The sequence below is a fragment of the Corapipo altera genome, unplaced genomic scaffold (genome assembly GCF_003945725.1).
Source record: "Corapipo altera isolate COAL_440 unplaced genomic scaffold, ASM394572v1 0, whole genome shotgun sequence".
In the NCBI taxonomy this organism is placed as follows: Eukaryota; Metazoa; Chordata; class Aves; order Passeriformes; family Pipridae; genus Corapipo; species Corapipo altera.
Genome location: NW_020884872.1, coordinates 16,822,188 through 16,845,148, shown reverse-complemented (window position 1 = coordinate 16,845,148; position 22,961 = coordinate 16,822,188). Strand labels below are relative to the sequence as shown.

Below are 22,961 nucleotides of genomic sequence, written 5' to 3'. Positions count from 1 at the left end.
GAAGGTTTAGAAATGATGGGATCTGAATTACCTCAATAAAACTGCCTGAGTGGGAGACCTTGGAGCAATGACTGAGGAAGCAATAGCAACACTGTACTCTGTATCTTCCCTTCAACACTGGCAAGCTTCATCTTTGAAATTCCTGTGAGAAATACTTAAATGTTGTGAATGGTAATTTTGAAGCACTGAGATATTATCACTCATAACTAACTTTATTAATCCTTTTCCAGAATGGAGCAGCACACCTCTCAGATCCAGAGAAGATGCAGTCCTTGTCCAGAGGGACTTACCAGCAGGACATCAAAGATAACTGTGACAGATGAAACCATGTGAGGCAAATGATCAGTGGGTTCCATAGTTTTATTTTGCATTTAGCTTTCCTTTTCCCTGCCTCCCTTAGCCTCAAGCTTTCCCTGCTCAGCTTTCTCCCTTTACTCCACTGCTTCTCCTTCCCATTCCTCCCCTTCTGCTCAGTGTTCCAAGAGCCAGTGCTGAGTCAAGTGGATAGCCAAAGGTGCTCTGTACAGACAAAATGCTGAAGGATTGTATGCTGGGAAACAAACCAGTACCCTTCAGGATGTCCTTTAGGATGGTCCTTTAGCAGCTTTTACTCTATTTAAGCCTATTCCTGTTGGTGAGGAGTCTAGTGGAATAATCCTAATAAGTAAATGAGTTTTCTAATATTGACCCTAAACATGACACTGAAAACAGGATGCTTAATGATCAACTACTGCCTTCAGTGATGTGGGTAGCTGTTTGGTAGCTGCAAATATTGTATTTTCCTTCAACACACTTCCACTCTCTGTGTACAGTTACCCACATACACAGCTCCCCTTTTCTAAGGCCCAGTTCTTCTGAAAACAGGCAGAATGTTTTCACCAATGTAAATGGGAATGGGCTCAGGGCACAGATAGCACTGTTTGTATGCACAGCTGACTTCAAAGTAATCCACCCATGTAGTGCAGAGTCTGGCACTATATGATGTCCTCTACTCCCAGCCAGATAGGAAACACAGGTCTGACTGGTCTTTGCTGACTTAGCACTGCCTACATGTTGTCATCTGGGTCAGGTGCACCAAACCCAGGAACTGGTGTTTCACATATTGAATCCCTACAAAAGCTATCCTGCAGTCACATGAGGGTTCATCTGACCCCATGTTGGCCACGCCTTGGAAATCTACTCTAGTTTTATTGTTAAAAAAATGTAAGGAAGGTTTTTTCAAAGAGTTGTGAAAGACTGTCTACAAGGGCACATAGTGACAGGACAAGGGAGAAAAACTGAAAGTAGGTTTAGATTAGATATTAGGAAAAAAATCTTTACTGTGAAGGTGGTGAGGTACTGGAACAGGTTTCCAGAGAAGTTGTGATTGTCCTACCCCTGAAAGCATTCAAGGCTAGACTGGACAGAGCTCTGAGCAACCTGGTCTAGTGGAAGGTGTCCCTGTCCATGGCAGGGGGGTTGGAATTAGATGATCTTTAAGGTCCCTTCCAATGCAGGCCATTCTTTGATTCTGTGATTTAATGAGAGCTGGGCTGCTAAACACAGACTGCACCTTTGGAAAATCTGCTCTTTGTCGCAACTTTTAATTTCTACAAATTTTAGAGTTTTGGAAGTTTTTATTTCCAGGTCATATATTCTGTGACTTTGTTAAGTGAAAAAGACTTCTAGTATCAGATATTTCTTAGCCTCAAAGCTACATATGTCCCACATGCTTTTTGACCTGGTCTTACAGAGGCTGTGAAAGCTCACTCTTTTGTTTCTCAATAAATGAAAACTTTCATGCACTGATCATTGTTCCATCCAAAGGCACACTACATATCAGCAAACAAAAGTAATTTTACAGAGAAACTTTTGCATAGGGCTTGAAAGAAAACCCATCAAGAATTGACAATGATAGATGATCTCCCCAGCGACATTCAGGAATAATGCAGTTTCACATTTACATCAGGGACAAAAAGCAACGGACATACTTAAATAATCATTAAAAATTAAATGCCTGACACATGGCAGGTTTCAACCCTGTTCTGTCACACATCTTCTGGAAATCTTTTCTGGATATTATCTGAGGCCTTCTCATTTGCGTTGTTCATGAACAAAAGCTTTGTAATGGAGGTTCAAGTGTATGTATTATCAGCACAAGGTTCTCTCCAGGGAAATTAAGTGAAAGGATGTTTTTCTTGTCTTCACGTTTGACATTCAGGAGTAGAGACGAGATAAGGTAGGCACAGGAGTCTCTCAGAAAACGACCAGATAGCAATCGCAGCATTTCATAAGGATGTGAACCGTTCATCATCTGCTGGAAAGACACCATTAATGTGGCCTGCTTTTAAATCCAGCACTTCACAAGGCAGCCCATTTTCTAATGTTACTGTCACTTCAACTTTCTCTTCTAAATTTTCTCTCTCTGTTGACTCTTTATTCTTTCTAAAAACAAGAAAGAAAAAATCATCTTATTCTGTTGACCCGCATCACTCATCACGATTCCACAGACAGAAAACTGCATGTTTAGTCAGAAGTTTGTTGTAGCTTAAAGGCATAACCTTGTGTACATCTTTGCTGTTGTAAATACACCATGGAAGATGGGAAGCCCAGATTGGAAGCCCTGGTTTAGTGGTTTGACCTCAGGACTGGGAAAGAGAAAACCCAAAGTAAAAATGTTTTAAGTATGTTTTAAATATTATTTCACTTTCTTATTCTGTAAAGTGACTGGAGTGTGCAGAAGGAAAAGCTGGTGCAAAACAAAAATCAAAAAAATCCCTAAACCTGTTTTTATTTTACATCAGGAAGGAATGGACTAAACATCTAATCTGACCCTGTAATATATGTCATAGATCTCACCTCATGATGTGTACAAATTAAAGCATACATTTTAGAAACAGATCAGCTTCAGACTAACTATAGTCTCCAAATGTGTAGGCTTGGGTGCCCTCACACTCCAGGATTATCTTCTCCAGAAGTTAGGCACTCTTAATGCTGCAAATTTTTTTTTTCTTCAAACTTCATTAACATCCACATTCCTACCCAGTATTTTATACTTTTATTTTCTAGATCAAACAGTTGCACACCTTTCACTTTTTCAGGCTTCACTTCTCCCAGAAAACATATTAAAATAGTTGCTGAATAAAATTATCTAAATTAAAAAAAAAAATCTAAACCAGAAAATATAAAAATACAACCATAAGAAGATGTAATAGAGAAATATCAGTCAGTATGTCACAACATTCCTTTAATTCCAGATTTATTTTGACCTTGAGAACTACTAGTTCATAGTTGAAAAACCTGATGTACTTTTCAGCCTGCGGCATCAGCGGTTTCAGAGGATAAGAAACTCAAAGGTCAGCTGCACTGCTTCTTCCTATCCCACAGCATGTACCGTAACAATCTGACTCAGGACAATCATAAAAATCTGACTCAGTGTAACTGCTAATAACAGCGATATTAACAATAATAAAATTTTATTGCCCTTTGGAAGATTCTTGGCATTACAGATTTGCTAAAATAAACCTGGGGTGTAGTAGCGGAAACCTCTGACCTCTGGCTGCTGTATCTGCTCTTACACTGATAAAAGGAATGTTCTTGAATACAAAACTGTGGGGACAGAACATAAAAGTTCCTAAAAAGCAGGTTCAAAAGAAATGAGAGGAGTAGAAGATGTGTGGAACTCATTGCCAGAGGAATTAAGAGAAGCAAAAAATTTCTATGTATCCAAGAGGAGACTCAGCAAGAGGATAAGGGAAGAGAAAACATTGTAGGTAACTCAATACATGAAGACCAAATCCAGCTCAGGAAGGCCCGCAGCTGCAAGTTAGATGCTGGAAGACTAATAGAGGGAAAGACTGTTTGCTTACTCTTTTTTTCACTCTTCCCAAGGCAAATGTTTATGGCCTCTGCTGCAGATGGGATTTTGTGGGGGTAGGTGTAGACTTCAGGCTAGTTCAGGATAGAAAGCAGAGGATGGTCCTGCCCTGGGCATGTGGCAATTCTATTACTGGAGAGGGAGGTGTCCTATTGCTGCAATGACAGGAGAACAAACACAAGGCTGGGAGACAGTGTGTCTGATCCAGCCCACTGGAGAGACAAGGGCTACAGTCACGTGGAGCTCTTCAATCTGCAGGCAGCTGCACATGCAATTTTACATGTTGGCAGTGATGCACAGTGAAGACCTAATTAAGTTCAAGAAATGACACGTGAGTTTAACTCAATATCCTTTACAGGCCAATCATGCTTCCCTGCCACCCTGAGCATAAACAGCCTGAAGCACCTACTTTTGAGCTTATCTGAACTGAGGTATTTAACTGCTTCTTTAAAGGCCTTTAAAGACAAAATGCCAGATTTATGAGAAGTCACTGCCATCCTTGGGGCCAGCTGTCCAACACAGCTCACTAGGCAACAGAGTTCCCATTATGTAAGCTCTGGTTGGGTTTCCAAGAATTACCGGACATGCTCAAGTCTTGGACAACCTGGTCACTTACTTCGGTGTCTGAAAAAGAGATCAGCACTTCTGAAATTCTCTTCTCCCTGTCTGGCTCTTTTTCTCAGGAAACCAGATAGCCCAGACCATCCTTTTTTACCACTGCAGTCTTTGCAACAGTAGATGGAAGAAATACGTGCTCACCCTCTCTCTCATTCCACCGCCCCTGCTTGCAGATGTTATTGATGTGAAAGGAGAGTTAGAGTTCAGCCACAGACAAATCTGCTCTGAGGAAAGGTTATATATACAGGTAGAGCAGGGAAACAGAGGAAGAAGTGAAAAGAAGCATAACAACTAAAAGGACAAGAGCATGAGACAGAAAGGGTGCCAAGTGACATCAGGCAGGCAGCAACAAGCCTGGTGGTGTGCCACGTAATTTACACTGCACTGAGGGGAAGTGCTCAAATTCTGCTGAGTTATTTTGAAAACACAGGGAGGAAACTTTGTCTTTCAGCATGATATGAAGCATAAATTATTATTTTAGCTAGAAAAATCATAGCTATTTAGCATAGTTTATTTATATTACACTTATTTGAAATGTTCAAAGAATCCCTTTAAGTCAGGCACTATAAGGACACACAGAGCCATGATATGACACAGAGGGCAGGTATAGGCTTCAGGTTCATTATTCTCTGTTTTTTCAGAAGAGGTTTCCTATGTTCAAGGCATGAAATAACTCAGTCCATACAACGTGGTTGTGACAGGGCTAAAACTATCCATATACTCCAAGTCCCTGCCCAGACTCTTTCCCCAACAGCATCTTTCATCTATTCTTTTTTGAATTTGGGGGCTTTTTGAAAATGGAAGGAGATTTTGGAAATTCATGCAACTCCTGTGAATGCAATACATAACTGAAGGGATTCTGGCTACACTACTGAAGGTTGTCTATGAGAAGCGCTTAACCTTCACAATAAGTGTTGTTTTTCTGAGGTCTTTTAACGTTCTTCAAGGTAATAAGGAGGCAGAAAGCAAAAGTCTCTGCAACACACAACTTTTCGTATATTAATCCTTTGTTCTGATATATTTGAGGATGCAATCTATCTTACAGTCAATGATTTTAACATTATCTAGTTGTCATCAGAAATTTACCTTTTCAGTTCTTCTGCTGTTCCTGTATGAATCTATTGCTGAAGACCATATTTTGTGTTAACCTAACCTCTGTGGCAGCCAAAAGCATGGCAGAAGTTGAACTTCTCAACTCAGCTGAGAAATTTCTATTCCTTATTCCCCACTCAGAGCCAACAGAGATGGCAGGATCAAAACTCCACCTACTCTGCGTTGCTCCAACATGCTCACACTAAGGAAGCATGAATAGCCTTCTCTTTTTCACCAGTGCCACCACAGGGCAGAAACTGAGAGGAAAAGAGATTCCTTCTCTCCTACCCAGACAGCAAATACCTAAACTCATGGGGAGATCTGCCCATGAACCTGTGAAGGGCTGGGTGCTTCGGATTCATCAGGTCATGAATGGTAGGTGAGACCCACTGACTGTTCCGTTGAGCAGGCCCTCTTTGGCCATACATTAATCATTATTGTGTTCTCTACTGGGTCTTCTCAAGCTGCAGCAGCAAAAATTTTTTTAGCCCTGCCAGCTTTTGGCACTACTGCCCTGGAAGGAGCTCAGTCACTGCCAGCCCTCTCCCTCCTGGTAACTACATGGGTAGACTGTGAGAGGAGGCTCCCCTGTGGCACAACAGACCTTTGGAAGAATCACATCGAATGTCTTTGTAAAGCTCATCTCTAGTTAGGTGGCCTCCAGGATCATATTCTGACACTCCCCATTTCCTCATTACATCCCAGCATTACTAAGGCATCTATACTTCACAGTTAAAAATTTTAACCCCTTTCCTCAGAAAAGGACTGTGTTGTCTTTACCTAGGAAGGGAAGGGGGCACAGCTACAATTTCTCTGAGGCTGCTCTGAAACACAAAACCAGCTCAGCTAACCTAACTAGCCAATATTCCATTAAAATAGAAGAAAGGCTAAGCTGCTTACTTCTTGTGTTTCTGAATCCCTGAAACAATGAGGAAAACAATCCCAGCCACAATGAGACAAAGAACAACACCAAATACAATAAGCCAGACAGGCGTCGAGGGTTCAACGGGAGGTGATAAGGTTGAGGTTATCTTCAGGAACTGCAGTGTTTTGTCACTCAGTAGAAAGGCACTGTTGATTCTGTTCCGGTTCATCCTTCATTTAAAAAAAAAAAAGACTATCACAACTCTTTATAAAGATATTGGATAAGTCAAAAACACAGAAGAAAATAAAAGAATTTTTCATTAATGTGCTGCAAGTCTGGCAGGACTGAATTTGGTCCAGCATGATGAGTTAAAGGCTGTGGATGTTGTCTACCTTTAGTGGGGGTTGGCCACTTCTACCAGGCAACTAGCAATAGGACAAGAGCACACAGCCTCAAGCTGTACCAGGGGAGGTTCAGGGTGAATAACAGGAAGAATTTCTTCACTGAAAGGGTGGTTAAGCACTGGAACGGGCTGCCCAGGGAGGTGGTGGAGTCATCGTCCCTGGAGGTGTTTAAAAAATGACCGGACATGGCACTTAGTTCCATGGTCTAGTTGATAAGGTGGTGATCAGTCAAAGGTTGAACCTGATGATCTTGGAGATCTTTTCCAACCTAACTGATTCTGTGATTCTATGATTTTATGATTCTGTGATGTTGGTAGGATTACACAGACCTTCACTTTAACATAGACCTTGTCAGTAATCCATAAACACCCACCCACTTCCAACATTTTGAACACCAGATTGTCATATGTATTTATCTGAAAAACTGGGAAATACTGATGATATCTGAAGTACAGAATTATTATTTATTTCTGTTTTGGACCATGTGCTGAAGACATAGCAGGCTGCAATTGGTAAGGTTGTCTCCCTTGTCTTGCTCATGCAGCATTCAAGATTAGAATGGGAGAAGCAGATATACCTGCAGTGCTCAGGGGGTTTACTTATAGCGCCCCTTGGTCTCCCAAACTGAACCATCCTGCATGTTATGGGCCAGTACATCTGCCCCTGCTGCTGTAGATTTTCTTAGATCCATGAGGGACAAGATACAGCTTGGTCCAAAAGAATCCACTCCTATTGTCAACATGTCCTTCTTCTCTGCAGGATCCAGTATTTTGCACATTTTTTTCATTATGAGAAACGTTAAGTCTGAGAAATACACTTTTTCACAAGTAGTACAATTGCTACCCTGTAATGGGATATCTTCACCCATTTTCACTACCTGTAATCATTTGCAAGTATTTTTGGATCTGAATCTAAGCAGTCTTAAGATACTTTAGCAGTATCTTCCATTAGCTGTTTCGAAATATTAAAGATTTTTGAGAAAATGTGTTACATGTATTGCTCTTGAGAAATTCTTTTTGATTGCAGTTGTATGAATTAAGGCAGCTCTTTTTTGTATAAAATTAAATTTATTTACCATACAGAAAGTATTTCCTAAGAAAAAATGTATGGGAAATACAGGTGAGATTTTTCAAAGTTCTTTTCTTGGAAATCATAATGTTTGGCTGTCCCTTAGACAGGAAGTTCTTAGCCTTAATGGAAAGCCAGCATTCCTGGAGAGGACTGAAAGCCACGGCATGTTATAAGACTCATTATACGGTAAGCTGTGTGTCATTTAGAAAAGATTTCCATCCTTACTGATATGAAAGGGTCATTGTGAACAGATGAAATAAGCATTGTTCACCCTCATCTAATGGCTGGAGTTTCAGAATTATATACACATGCAGGCAACTACAAGTGCATTTCATGTTTGTATATGCATCACTATATCTTGTTTATACTTATGTAAGATCTTGACTCTCATAAAGAGCTCTGAAATGGTTTACCTTCCTCTTTATTCTTACTTTGTAGAGAATATCATACAAAAAAATTCTGGTCCATGGCTAGTGTTGTTACGAGCTACCATAGTATGAAGAATTAGAGTAAAGGTTTAGTGTGGAAGCCTGCAATCAGAAGCAATTGAACAAAAAGTATTTTAGTTTTATAGACCATTTTATTTCTTGTTTCTAAATTAGATAGGAATTAAAACTCTTCATAAATAGCATATTGTTTATCGAGTGACAGAGAACAGTTAAAAAAAACAAACAATAATAGCATCCAATTTCTGTGCCAAACAGGGCACATAAAAGACTAAAATAAATCAGCTTATGCTACTGAATGTATCAAAGAATAACAGAAATGCAAAAACCCTGCATTCCAGCACTCTTACAGAGAGCTTCAGTGAATAAATAATCTGCTTTCTCCACTAATGCTATGAAGCTATTGTTTGGTGTCTCTGTAGGAAATAGTTTAATCTGCTCATAAGCTTAAGTTAATCTTTCCAAAAGAAGGCATACTCATTCATCAGGAATTAGGCCTTACACCTCCATAGAGATAACATGAATTTTCAAGACAGAGTACAGAATGCCTTAAAACAAAGAGGTCCATTTTCCACCCTGTGCTTGAGAAACATACATGAGTTATGCTGCTTGTGGGACTCATCCCTATAAACCCCTTGTGAAAGTTTGGTGGACAACTGAAGTCAGACTACCTACTTTTTCTTTTTCCCTCATCAGTTCCACATTCTATTTGCTATAGAGGGTGATTTTTAGTAGAAATCAAACCAATTTGTACCACACAGTACTTTGTGCAAGCAATGCTCAGCTATGATATTGACTGGCATTCCAGAACCAGCTGGTATGAAAAGAATGTGAGCATAAGATTGTTTAAGCCAGGCTGGGACACAGCCAGCTCTGCTAGGAGTTCACACGAGCTCTTCTCATGTGAAAGCTCAACTTCTAAATTAAATCAGTTGAACTGTTAGTGAGAAGCACTGAAAGGGAGCCTACGGTCATTAGTCCAGGTATAGATGTGCATGTAGCATGCAGTGAAAGTTAAATTGCATTAATTCCACCCAGAAAGTGTGTAATTCCATCATCTGAGGGAGAAGGCTCTCCTGCTGGGAAATGTAGCAGTTGGATGAGAGCACTGTATATGCCACACACCAAAGGGCAAATCACAGGTAGGGCTCTGAAAAGGGACTAAATTTCTTCTGAGTCTCCAGCATTAACAGACACTCTTTCCAAAGTTATAATCCCAAGGCTCACATGCTCTGCTTTCTGTGGGACTGTTAAAAATCCTCTGATCTCACATTCATGAAAGAGTATGGACCCCTTGGTGTTTTAACTACTTGGATTAATTCATCCTTAAAGAAGAAGTGTGCTCATTCATACAAGGCCTAGAGAGAGAAAGCATCCTCAGTAAGCAAGGAAGAAAAGGTTGCAGAAGCAGTGACTGTACCTGATGGCTGCCTCTACCACACTTCCAGGAACAGTTGTCACATTTTTGGAAGAATCTGTGACCACAAACCAAAATGACACCCGGTCTGTCACATTGCAGAGCAGCACATTGGAAATTCTGCAGGTATTTAAAAAAAAAAAAACCACAACAAAAAAACATTAAAGATGCATGAAAGGAATTCTTGAAACATTTTAGATTTTCTTAAAATATTGCTCTCATCTAAGCCCCCTTGGAAATCTCATTTTTAAAAGAGTTAACCGTTAATGCTCAAGAAAGAAATATCACTCACAGCATTTCCCATTTCCCAATATGACAAAAAAAAATTAAGCTTATTAAGACCAAACGAGTCTTCAAATAGATTTTTGAATCTCTTACAAACTTGTATGGTCTTGGACATACATTTAGCGTAATCAAATGGAAAAATACATAGTTGAATATTAATCACCAGGGCTGTGACAAAGACCATACAATGAGGCAAATGCATTGGTGAACTAAAAATTTTGGGTTTGACAGCAAATACCTGAGCAACCAGGCATTGGAAATTCCCTACATGATTGTCAAGTGAGTGCAGTTCTACAAGGTACATTTGTTGGAAGGAAGATCAGTGGAATTGATGCTGGGTTTTTCAACATCTTTGTTCACAGAGCCAGCCAGAGTGGAGGGAACAAGCTAAATTTAGTCATTCTACTGGCCTATGCTTTTTATCTTATGTTGCAAAAAAATATGTGTATTATATATTTTAAAGGAAGATTGCTCAGCTCTATGTGAAGTTATTAGTGGAAGGGCATAGGCACAGAGCTTCTCATGGCATATGACGTAAACGGTGTGCGAAACGCCTTTCCTCAGATTCTTACAAACGGGGTTTCTGACGCTAACACTCGTAAGTGGTGGAACTATCAGAAAATCCTCCTGGAACGACATCGCCACGAGTATTTAAGCTCCGGAAGCGAAGGCTCGGACGCGCCAGGGTCACGGCCGTGCCTGAGGGCCGCCACTGACCCCGCCCGCCCCCGCGCCCTGCTGGGCAGCGCCACCTGCCGGCCAGCGCCGGCCACCGCGGGAACGGGGAGCGGGCGTGAGGGAGGGATGTGGCTTGGGCTGGAAGGGATCTTGGAGGTCATCTAGTTCCAGCCCCCCTGTGAGCACAGGGAAACCCTTCACTAAACCAGGTTGCTCAAAGCTCCATCCAGCCCGGCCGTGAACACTTCCAGGGACAGGGCATGCACGATTTCTCTTGGACTACATGATGCTGTATCTCACCATCCTCATTGTAAAAAATTTGTAATATCTAATCTAAATCTACCCCTTTGCAGTTTATAACTGTCACTACAGACCTTAGTAAAAAGTCCCTCAATCTCTTTCTTGTAGGCTCCCTTCAGGTACTGGAAGGTGCTACAAGGTCACCCCAGGGCTTTCTCTTCTCCAGGCTGAACAAAACTAATTCTCTCAGCTTTTCCTCATAGGAGAGGTGCTCCATCCCACTAATCATCTTGTTGGCCCTACTCTGAACTCACTCGAACAGGTCGATGTCTCTCCTGTGTTCAGGACCCCACAGCTGGATGCAGTAGTCAAAGTGGGATGTCACCAGAGCAGAGCAGAGGTGCAGAATTCCCTCCCTCAACCTGCTGGTTGCACCTCTTTTGATGCAGCCCAGGATATGGTTGGCCTTCTGAGCTGCAAGTGCACATTCCAGAGAGATTTTCAATAAAATGGAAAGCAGTGATTTTGCAGAGCTGAAATATTCACTTTTACCTCTCTGGAACTATATCAATTTGGCAAATACAAAGAACTTTTACGGATAAAAGAGGAAAGCCATCCTCTGGAATTTGAAAAGATGTTCACGTGACTTTGCTGGCAACAGTCATAAGATAAAAGCAGATTTATTCTTCACAAAACAAAAGCAAAGCACAAAATATACAGGAGGGGAAGGGAAAAGCGCTTACTTTTGGCTGGTGGCTGGCAAACTTTTGTTGACTTCACAGAATATCTAAAACTGTATCTACAGAGGAAATTTACAATCAGGGGAATTTATAACAGTAGGACCCAAAACTTTATGCCATAGTTCCTAAATCTGCAGTTACTGTGGCGCAATCAAATACTGGGCCAGGTGGAAAATTTGGGAGTGTGTTGCCCTACAGATGTTCTTGGAAAGTTTGATCTCCAAAGAGAAAGATAAATTTGGTAGAGAAGGATTGGCACAATGCCCTGGCTTTCTCACTCTCTTTCAGAGACTCTTCAGCCTGGGGTCTTTCCTCAGTGCCAAGGCTTTCAGAATGAGACAGGGCAGTCAGTCACCAGAGGGGTAGCATCTCTCTCTTTCTAGAACAAACACCACTGAATCAATTGGGCAGCAGGGATTGGACTAGGATACGTAAATTTTGCTGCCTTTCTGCTCCTTGTTGTGTCTAAAATCCTTGCTCCATTACAAGCATCCAAAACTCGGCTTCACTGCCGCCACTTTTTCATCAGCAGAATCTGAACGCTGTAAATCCTTCCAGGCCCCAAAAAGAATAATACAGCTCACAAGAAATTCAAAGGGGATTACGTAAACAGCAAAACAGACTGGTTCAACAAGCAACGTCTGTGCAGCAGGTGCACCTTTTTTTTTCTCCTGCAGTATTTCCTTGCAGGTCTGATTCACAACATACAGAAGCATTGCAACTGTGCAGTCACACTGTACAGATCTGAGAAACATGGCTTCTTCATGTACTAATTAACTGTATTTGTAAACATATATGTAGACATCTTTTTTTTCTTTAGCAGTTGATAGACTTTTTACATGGAGATTACAGGAGACTGTTATCATCAAAATGACAAGATCCTGGTTTGGTCTTATGGCACCATGGCAAAAGTACAAAACTGCATTTCCTTTAATATGCACGAGTGAACACCAGTGAGTAGAGTACAGGAAATCCTGGCAGTTCCTTGCACTAAAACACCACCATTGTTCCTTATGGAGATTTAAAGGAATGTTTAGGGGTAAAAAAGAGCTACTAAAGAGCCAAAGGGAGCCAGGTGCCTACAGTGGCCATTAGCTCATGAAAGAACCACAGTCCCATGGCTTGAGTGCCTATCTCCAGCTCTCCCAAAAGCATCACAGCTCTTCCAACCCAGGGCTGTGTAGCTACTTCTGGAAACGAATGTTATTTTCTTCCCTTTCATGAGCAGTAGCCACAGGATCACCTTGATGTAACAGCTTTAACTCTAGAAGCTTATTTTGTTGTTATAAACGGTCACAATATTTTTAGTATCAAAAATAGATGGTTTTAGGAAGATGGATAATGTTGATGAATTTTTTGCTGGTCACTTTGGGTTTTTTAACCTATAAATGAGAGGAAGATGTACCAAAAGTAGATTCTGTTACTTGAATGAAAGCAAATGCGATTACATTCTTTCTGCTCTAAAGATTAACTAGTCTCACACCCAAAAGAGATGCATATTATTTCAAATGAGTCACAGATTAGACAAACAGAGACTCCAGACAATAATTTTTTAACACTGAGAGATCAAAGGTTGGCTGATGTAGTTCATGACTATATGTATTAAGAATCAATTGAAAGCCCGTACGTAAAAGGAAATAAAGGGGGTTTAATTCTCCACTGAAAAAGAAGTATTTATTTGATCTGTATTAATAGTTACTGAGTTATTTGATGGATTGTGTCTTTCTTCTGTTTCACACAAACTTGAAAATTTGACAAGCCTTTCAAACATTAAACACTGCTCTGTGATTTATTAAATTTCAGTTTAGAAATTAACTTTAGAGAACTCGAGGTGTAACATGCCATTCTGCCCATTCTGCATTGGGTCACTCAGTGGTTACACAAGGGCAACAACAGCATCAACTGCTGTTTGTGGCAACACATTCAAATGTTTGTCATCATCAGTTGGCTTTTATCCAGCTTCAGAAGCCTCACAAAATATCAAATACCTTTGAATATCAAAAACTATGGGACAGACTGCAACAATGGTTATCCTGATCCACCAGACAAATTATTTTGGGGCCTGATCCAGCTTGCTGAAGTTAATGGCAGTTGGTCTCATGTGGGATATAGTTGTGGCTGTGAGTTACTTGAGGGCTGTGAGTGTGTTAGAAATTAAGGGGATATTAAAGAGGAAGTTTGTCACATCCTGATTATGGCCATGTGCATAATGTATATCCTGGCAGAACCAGTATTTAGTTATGTAAAATAATGGTGAATTTTTCAAAATTAATTGAAGAATTAACCAGATGCAAAATTTGGGTAAGTTTAAATGCTACCAGAAGGTAGTCACAGGCAATTTGTTCTTTTATGACAGAATAATTGGTCACTGGTCTTTTACAGCTCCTGAAGAAAATATGCTGGCATTTGCCTGCAAAAGCTCCTGCAGTGAAATGCAATTTATTTGCCAGCAGTGTAATGTAATTTATTTGCCACAAGCTCCTGCTTCTGCCTCCCTCTTCACCACACAGCAAGTCTCTGCTGCTATCCTCACCAGCTATGCCAGAGCGCCATTCCTGTGCACAGCATGCTGCTGTATCCTGAGTGCCCCCACACCTCCACACCCACTGCAGAGGGGATGGAGAGGGACTGCACTCCTGCCTTCCAGCTGTCAGCCACACGGGTGGGGAAAGGGGTGTGTTATTTCCAACACATCTAACAGGATGGAGGCTTTCACAGCCTTCCTGCTCCCATGTAACAGGCAGATTATTTGAGGTGTATTGGGAGGTTCATCTGGCCTCTCTGTCCCTGAACCGGGGCTCTGAGGTCCCTTGGGATTTGGGAAAGATCTGTGAATAGGATACTCCTCAGTCTGTTGCCTAGAAGTTGTACCAGATCTCAGAGCTGCACAACTGCCCTTCAGTTGACATGCTGTCTATACTGCTGACTGTAAAGGCATCTCTAAGTCCTAGAGGAGTTATCAGTTATACCTCCAAGGTGCACCTCAACAAGTTATACCCCATGAGGAAGTCAATGCCATCCTAAAAAGAGCTAAAGATGCCCAAAGCTGGCTGTTTCCAAATATTATACTGACTTCTTTTCCGAACAACTTAGTAGCAGGAAATTATTTATGTGTGCCAGACCACCTCCAAACTGGAGTAACACTGACTCATCATATTTGTCCATAGGAAAAACTGTCTGGGTAGAAAATTGAATTAAGTGAGTATTCTATGATTTTCCAGAGTGGGTACAGATAACTGCCATTAAAAATTTAACTCCTTTCATACCGGCTTGATTTTTTTCCCATTCCTGCACCAATCTTTCTAGTATTATTTGAGTCTGCAGAAAACCATGGTGCTTGAAGAAGAATAAGATCACTGGCTTCTGACACAGGTTTTTTGCTTGATGAAAGTACCATGACTTTGAAAGAAGGGAATAATTTAAAAAAAGGACCCAGGACTAAAATAAGTATACAAAAGCAAATCTTTATGGATCAGATGCTGGATGAAAATGCTGCTAATTTGAAAACCTGAGAAAAAAGCCCGACAGAATAATTTGTAATTAGCTTGTATCTTGAACTAATTTTTTAAAGTGTCATTTTAATTGGTTTAGTAGCACACTTGGCTGTTTTTGTTAAGTTTGGTGTAATGGCTCTCTTGCTCAAAGGAGACCACTTCTGAGGAATTAAAATGAAACAGCAAGGAATCAAACATTCCTGTTACATGGAGGGGGAAATCCCCTTCAATTTAACAGAAGTGCAGCAGCCACAATAATCATCATGTGACTAAAGTTAACTAATATCTTTGCAAATGTGCAGCATGTTTCATCTGATGCAATGACAGCCTGAAGGAGTTTTATTTTTAAGTAAATTGAGAACCTTATCCTCATTAGCCTACCAGAACCCCAAGTCTTTTGTTTCAGACTGAAAAACGATGAAAAACACTAATGGAAATGCACTTACAAGGTTTTTCATTTAAGAAAGATAAGAACACACTGAAAATACACCTAGCTAAATGGCCTGTCTAATCTGGTATCTAATTTCATAGAGTAGCAAGGATCAGCAGCCTGAGAAGAATATTCAATACTTTAGGGTAGATTTAATCCCAAAATCGATTAAAGGCTGATTTATATCTGAACTGCAACATCTGAAACTTCTTGATGCCAGGTAACTCAACCACTGTGATCCTGGGGATAGAAACACCCAGCAGAGCACAGCACTGGCAGAGCTGTCCACCTTCTGCGTCTCTAAGTCAGCTCATCTTCAGCATCCTACTGAAGCTGAGCTCTAAGATAGTGTGCACCAAAGCTGCTTAGTCAAAGATCTGCACTGTCTCTCTTCACCTTCCAACATGTCCCTTCGCCTCCTCTACGTACGGTCTCCAGAAGGTGTCAAATCTTACTGACAGGTTCTTCTTTAAGTGAATAGGCACCATCCCACTGAGATCCACAGCTGTGTCATTTCACATCAGCTGGGATACTGGTTCAAAGATTGAACATTGCTTAAGACAGAGACAGTGTGATGTTTAACATATATCGGGGTGTCAAAGAAATATACTGGAACAGTCTGCTTTTAGAATCTCTATAATGATTTCTACAGTTCAGCACAGCAGAGAACAGTCACTACATGCAGCATTGTTCATATGCAAAAGGCAAATCTGAATAGATGCTTACTGAGTTGTGCTCTTGCTGGAATACCTTCTCATTGCAAAAGCCACCATTGCTTTGAAGAGGTACTCTTCATTAGCATCCCAGGCATACTGTAAAGCAAGATGGAAAATAATTAGTTTCAGCACCAGTGCTGGCAGTACAGAGAGGCAAAAGAGTCATTGAACTTCAAATGCTGTATCGATCAAGAAAGTTAATAAATTCTCTGGTTGTGCTAAGAAAATAAATGCCCATTATTTAGTATGCACAAAAGACTTTTTCTAGCAGAAAAAAAAAAGGCACGACATGAACTGTAATATAAATAATATAAACTGTAAAGAATGTTTCCAAAAACTGAATTAATCAAATGTTTCTGAAAGCTGACCAAACCGGAGATGTAAAGTTTCTTGTACCAAAGACTAGGTATATTACTAGAATTCTCCCCACACAGCTGCACCCATGGCCTAGCCTCTTTTGCTGGATAAACTCAGTTAAAGTAGAAGGCTTAAATCAAGGACTATTTAGCTCTGCCTAAGAATAAATTAAAAAAAACCTAGTGTTGAAAGTAGTCTCTGGGAGTTGGACATCAAGACATCAGGATTTACAATGAGATTGCTGCACACGGTCCCTGTAACAAGACAACTCAACTACACTACAAATTGCTACATTGTGTATGAGACAAAAGAAAGAAAATAGCATCCTTACTACTTCAATAAGAAAAATACAGGTTCCAAAAACTGGTCTCTGTTGTCTTGATGAAAAATCATGCTTCCATAATTTAAGTTTTTTGAGACAGCTTCACTGGGTTCCCCTGGGCTTTCACTCACATATGCAATTCTAATGACCTGTAAGAACTGCATCTATTACATTTTTATAACAGGAGCCATGACTGAGGGATACTGATTGAACTCCCCCTTTCACCTTTCAGCAGATTACAAAGATTATTAGTTCCTTGGAATTATATTAATGGAGGTTAGAAACAGCTTTCCTCAGTCAATCAGAACACAAATCTAATCTTTAATTTTCAGCATTAAAAAGTCTGATCTGTAATCATCCAAACCAAAACAAAATGGTGTGGATATTTAACTCTGTTGACATCATGAACCTACTTTTTTTATGGTCCTTTATTACATTTTCAAAAAACAACAATTTACTTTAAAAAGCAGTAAACGGCATTGCCAAATCTTAATTCTGGTTTTTAAATTCTGATTTTGGATGCATGGAGCTGCAATCTCTCCACAGAAAAAAAGGGAATCCAACTTTCAGGTATCAGCAGCCCTCATTTTACACTGTCAAACTGTGGACTGGGAACCTAGGCAGGGCCATCATTTAAATGGCAGAAAGTCATACTGATCATGTTTATCATCCTTAGACAAAGGATGAGTTGTGAAATGGGCTCTCTGAGATGTGGTAAGACAGGGACAACAAAGCTGAGAAAAGAGAAAGCTTGAGCAGCACTAAAATCCAGCTGCAGTGCTGAGAACCTGGGTTCTGACTCACCCCACTTGCCTTGTGAATGGAGTTGTGATCATACTGTGATAATGCATGCCAGCCTGGGAATTTCAGCTGAAAAAAAACCCAGAAACTCTTTGGAAAAAAAATTATAAAAGCCTGTACTTTGATCCCACTGCTCTGATGAAAACGTGACAGTAATGAGAGCAACTATTACTAAAAGAAAAAGAGATCATTTAATAGAGGAATTAATACAGATGGGAGCCGTACAACTATTTATCATCATTTTAAAGACATCTGTATTTAAACCATGAAGCACAATTTGCAGCACTAAAAGGGAAGATCTTTTTTTCTGCATGTGGCACTATTGACTGAATCCCTACATGCCATCTGCAGTCTTTGAGAACAAGTCCAAAAGGACAAAAAAAAATCATTTGTTACCCAGTGGATTCAAACAGCTGTAGAGATAATTTAATCAGTTGTCTTGAAAATGGATAATGATGAAGCACACTCCATTTCATGCTTACATGGACACAAATGCAATGCAGCACTACCAAGTACATGTACTTGATATGTTTATGTTTCTGTTTATGCAATGCATACATACATGCACAATTTGTCACAATCTAGTATTCCGTTTTCATGAATAATGTGTTTGCCTAGGACTTCTTCAAGTCAGAGTAACAAACAGGGTATCTCAGAACAGGGAAAATAATTTGCAGTGAGGAATTCAAGCCCTAGCTGAAAGAGTAAGCACTTGAAAAAAAGACAGAATAAACAGAAAGCTGCAAGAAATGGGGGGAGGAGACTGGCAGAGAAAGCTCAGAAGAAACTGGGGATCTGCCTGAGCGAGGAGAAGATGCTGCAGACAACCTTCTGGGCAGAGGGGCAAGAAGCCCCAAGTAAATGGAAACTACACAGGAAGTAAAGGAGATGGAGGTGGCTGTGGGCTCCATACGAACAAGAACTTCTATACATGACTGCAAGAAGGAACATGGACAGAGGAGGCAAAATAATGAGGAGGAAAAGTAAGGCAAGAGCACCTTAAGCTAACAAACTGTATGAACTCAGGATAAGTGGGCATGAATCGCCAGAAACAAGTTTCTAATCAGTAGCTTTCTCCAGTCAGAGAGGTGCAAAGAAATCTAGAATTATTTGTGTTGGAAGGGACCCCAAAGATCATCCAGTTCCAATTCCCCTGCCATGGCCAGGGACACCTTCCACTACACCTGATTCGTTCTAATAAGGGGCTTTATATCCTCCAAGTGCAAAGGCCTGGACTGCAGCTGACGACTGAGGATGTTCCTATGCAATGCAGCTACTGCTGCACACTTTCTGCTGATATACAGGAAATATTAAATATCACGAAGCCACCATATGCTATAAACATAACTGTTATCAATGAAACATTACATGATGGTACCAGAACTATTAATGTTTACCATCTTCATTGCTCTACAAAGAAACAAATGCAAAGACCTTGGCTCAGTTGCACTTGCCATCCTTTATACATTAAGAAGGAGCAGAGTTAGACATAGCTGACTGTGAAAGCCAGTCTTAAATGCCTGTTACTGAAAGAAGAAGATGATGAGGTAATGGGTGAAAGACAATGAGTGTAGGTTGTTGATGGGGTGAAATGCTATAGTAGTGCTTTGAGGAAGACAAAATTTGAGTAGAATGAGATTATAATATTACAAGATTGCTCTGAGCAACCTGATCTGATTTCAGTGCTGACCTGGCTTTGAGCAACAGAGGACTAGGGACCCTTTAAGATCCCTTCCCTCCTGAATGGTTCTGTGTTTTAACTAGACAGCCATTCAGACTGCAGTGTGGCTACGGACACACAGACACATGAACACACTTCTAGGTCCCATCTGGTAGCAAGACACAAGGTGTATGTCAGCCTTTCTCCTCTTCATCCCCTACGCTAGAAACAGCCTGAATACATGAGCCAAGAGGGAAGTGCACCTTCTACTTCACCTGGCTGTGGCCCCTGAGGTGCCAGCTCTTCAACACTTACAGTTAAAATGAGTGGCGACACCAAGGTACACAGACTTCTCAGTGCACATCACTTCTTCTCACTCCTTAGTTGCCTCTGTTCCTTTTGACTTAATTCTCCACCCCTCTGCTGACTCCATGAGTAGGAAGCAACTAGTCACTAGTGGCTAATCCAGAAGCCACTCATAAAGTTAAAACCATCCTCAGAGGGACTCATAAATCACTTTCCATTTAGGCCTAGAGGCACCATGTTTCCTCTCACCGATCAGCAAACAATGCTCTGTCAAGTACACCCATCATTTGCAAATAAAATTATAATAACTGAACACTTACTGCATTTGAGCTGCTCTTTCCAGCTCCATTGTGATAAGACCTAAATAAATACACTAAATGGAACTCCCTGCCTCAAAGCACAGCCTACCTTGTGAACAAATTAAAAAATTGTGTCCTGTTTTCATCAGCCTCACACAAAGCGGATGGAGTGCACTAAACCATGTGAAAAGCTGCACTAACTGATCTCCTATGCCTCTGAATGTAAATTGGAGCTATCCTGCCAGTCCTGGAGCAAAATTCTCATGGTATCAGGGCTTTCTGTTATCGTGTAGCTTGAAGTAACTTGGAAATGAATGAAGCTGGGCATGTCCTACTGTGACAGTATTACACTTTTCTTTGCTAAAATAAATAAATAACATTAAAAAAAAGTAAGGTGTCCCAAATTCCACAATGAATTTCAGTTTCATAGTGGTTTCAGTTTTCACTTTCAGTCATTTGCAGAGACGTTTGCAATGGTTATGAAAAGGAACTGCTACTACCTGTGCATTTAATAAACTGTTCATTATTTGTGGGTGATCTTGTATGGCATCATACGACTTTCAACTAGTTGGTGTTCTAAAATGCTGTTCTTGATTGTCCCATTCTTAGCACTTTCACAGACTTTGTGAAACTCTGTTATATGAATAAATGACTCTCCACAAAAAAAAATAGACTCCTTGGTTATTGCTTTTTTCTTGCAATATAAAGGGCCTTTAAAGGTAATGATTTGTTTCATACCCTTTTTGAAAAAAAAATTTAAAAATGACAAATGATCAAACAAACTCCCCTTATTTTACTAGAGCTAGTGAAGTAAAAAGCACTAAAAAAGGGCATTACTCGGAACTGCAATTTTCATTCTTTGCTACTATGTTGAACCAAGATTAAAATATTAGCAGTTATCTTTAAAAGGAGCTTGAATAATTTTTGACATATTTTCAGCCATAGTATTATACTATTTTTAATAATTTTTTAAACAAACCAGTCTCGTATTACTGTTTAATTGAACTCTCCCAACTAAGAGAACTGATTTCAATACAAATTTCCAGACATTTAATTTAGCAGGTATCTTGAAAAAATCTTTGCTATTTGTCTGGTTTATAAAGTTATCAGTGAAATTTAGGTCCCTGCTAATGTTACTTTAAATTACCTGATACTTCAGGGTAATTTTAAAACAGCTTCTATAGTCATAGGGAGTTTCTCATATCACCAATCTCTTATAACATGTAACCTACTGCTTTTTGTTTCCCAGGGCTCATAACATAATCAGACACCACACTTCCAGTGGAGATGACTGTCCAAGACATTTCATATGTAATTTTATGCTGAGCCTGTTAACATGCTGTAGATTTGCCCTAAGTATTCAAAACTACCAGCAAAGTACTGGGATCTGACATATTAAACAGTGCCTTAGATCAGGAAGGACCATTCTGCTAACTAATGTCTCAATCTCTTACATATATCTCCTAGTGCTCACACCAGTACTTCTGCATTAAGCCCAAAGACCTGAATTAAGCCAAAGCAGTTCAGTCCTCATGAGACAAGCCTGTGCACCACAGGCAGGGAAGAAAGGCCACTATCCAAAGCCCTCCATTAGTAGGGAATTGATGAGACATGCTTGAATGATCTCTACAGTTAATGCTTGTCTGAGAGCCTGATATAAAGTCCCATTTCATAAAGACCTAAAAATCTTTTCCTGCTTCTCTTCCCAGACATGCTTGACTTTACAAGTAGCACTCTTGAGCAGAAGTGCTTTTCCCAAAATACAGACTTACATTTATGCAGCACCTCTCATGCATAAAGTGTAACATCCCTGCTGCTTTTCCAGAGGAAAAAAAAATCTTTGACAGAAAATTATCTTTATGAACAGGCGAGCTTTATACTTCTCTTAAAGGATGACATTTTAAGGAATGGGCTAGTCAAATGTCAAGAAATGGATCCCTGGATCATGATTTCAGCAAGCTATTACAATTAACGCTGTAAAACAATTTGCTTGTGTTGCCTCCAGAAATTTTACAGTATGTATTACTTCTATTTTGGCAGCTATTCAGTTAGGAAGAATATGTGAAGATGCTTTACTTACTGCATTGTCTCCCAAAGCTGTTTTGATGCTAATCCGTACTTTGAAAGCATTCTGTGCATCTGACACAAAGAGAAAAAAGCAAACATATATTGATAGTCAGCAAAAATAGGATTTTAAATAATTTACTTCCCTAATTATTTCACGAATGGCAGCTTCTAAATGTGTCTTAACAGATCACCTGTATAAGAGAACAGAAGTTACTAGCACAAAAAAAGCCCTACAGAGATTTACCATGACCTCTTTAAGTGAGATCAACTTCCACACTTAATTTGCAAACTCCTAAAAGAAGTGAATGCTCAGTATTTCAATGCTCAAATTGAAGACTACAGTTAAAATAAAAATCTGAGAAGCTTTGTAGTCATAACCTGATAGCTACTTTACTTAGGGAATGATGGGAATCAGCTCCAAATCTTACCTGGTTTGCAGAGCTCAGCATGAGCAATAGCAACTACAGAGAGTATAAGCAGCAAAGCCCGTAACATCCCGTCAGCATGGAAAGGTTGAGGCAAAAAGAAGTCGAGTCTCCCCTGTAAAGCACTCTTAAACTTTCTGTGACCCAGGATTAAAGCATCAGGAGCACAAGTGAGCGACCAAGTAAAAGGTTTAATAATTAACCCCCGTTATCTTAGCTAAAAACAGTCACTAGAAACAACTGTCTTCTGCTAGTTATTTACTACGCTTCTCTGTAACAAAAAAAAAAAAAAAAAAAAAAAAAAAAGACATAAGTTTTTAAATTTCCTTCTTTCTTTTTAGAAAAATACAGAATGTCACAGGGTGCTCCAGG

The 22,961-nt window shown here is 40.1% G+C and overlaps 1 protein-coding gene across 1 annotated transcript; it reads right to left on the bottom strand.

Annotated features, from left to right (window-relative positions):
• Positions 1 to 444: 444 nt before the first annotated feature.
• CLTRN (collectrin, amino acid transport regulator) lies at positions 445 to 22,740 on the bottom strand. Its single transcript, XM_027639041.1, has 6 exons — positions 22,593 to 22,740; positions 22,178 to 22,236; positions 16,363 to 16,448; positions 9,773 to 9,889; positions 6,467 to 6,661; positions 445 to 2,424 (listed from the first exon to the last, which is right to left on the bottom strand). The coding sequence occupies exons 1-6, from the start codon at positions 22,657 to 22,659 to the stop codon at positions 2,268 to 2,270; spliced, it is 681 nt and encodes a 226-aa protein (XP_027494842.1). The 5' UTR covers positions 22,660 to 22,740; the 3' UTR covers positions 445 to 2,267.
• Between the last annotated feature and the right edge of the window lie 221 nt (positions 22,741 to 22,961).

Bases quoted from the DNA above. Each gene is read 5' to 3' on its own strand.
- CLTRN (XM_027639041.1), bottom strand. From the start codon at position 22,659: ATGTTACGGGCTTTGCTGCTTATACTCTCTGTAGTTGCTATTGCTCAT. The intron at 22,237-22,592 runs GTAAGATTTGGA...TCTTTGTGTCAG, and splicing joins TGCTGAGCTCTGCAAACCAG to ATGCACAGAATGCTTTCAAA. The intron at 16,449-22,177 runs GTAAGTAAAGCA...CTTGCTTTACAG, and splicing joins CAGCTTTGGGAGACAATGCA to TATGCCTGGGATGCTAATGA.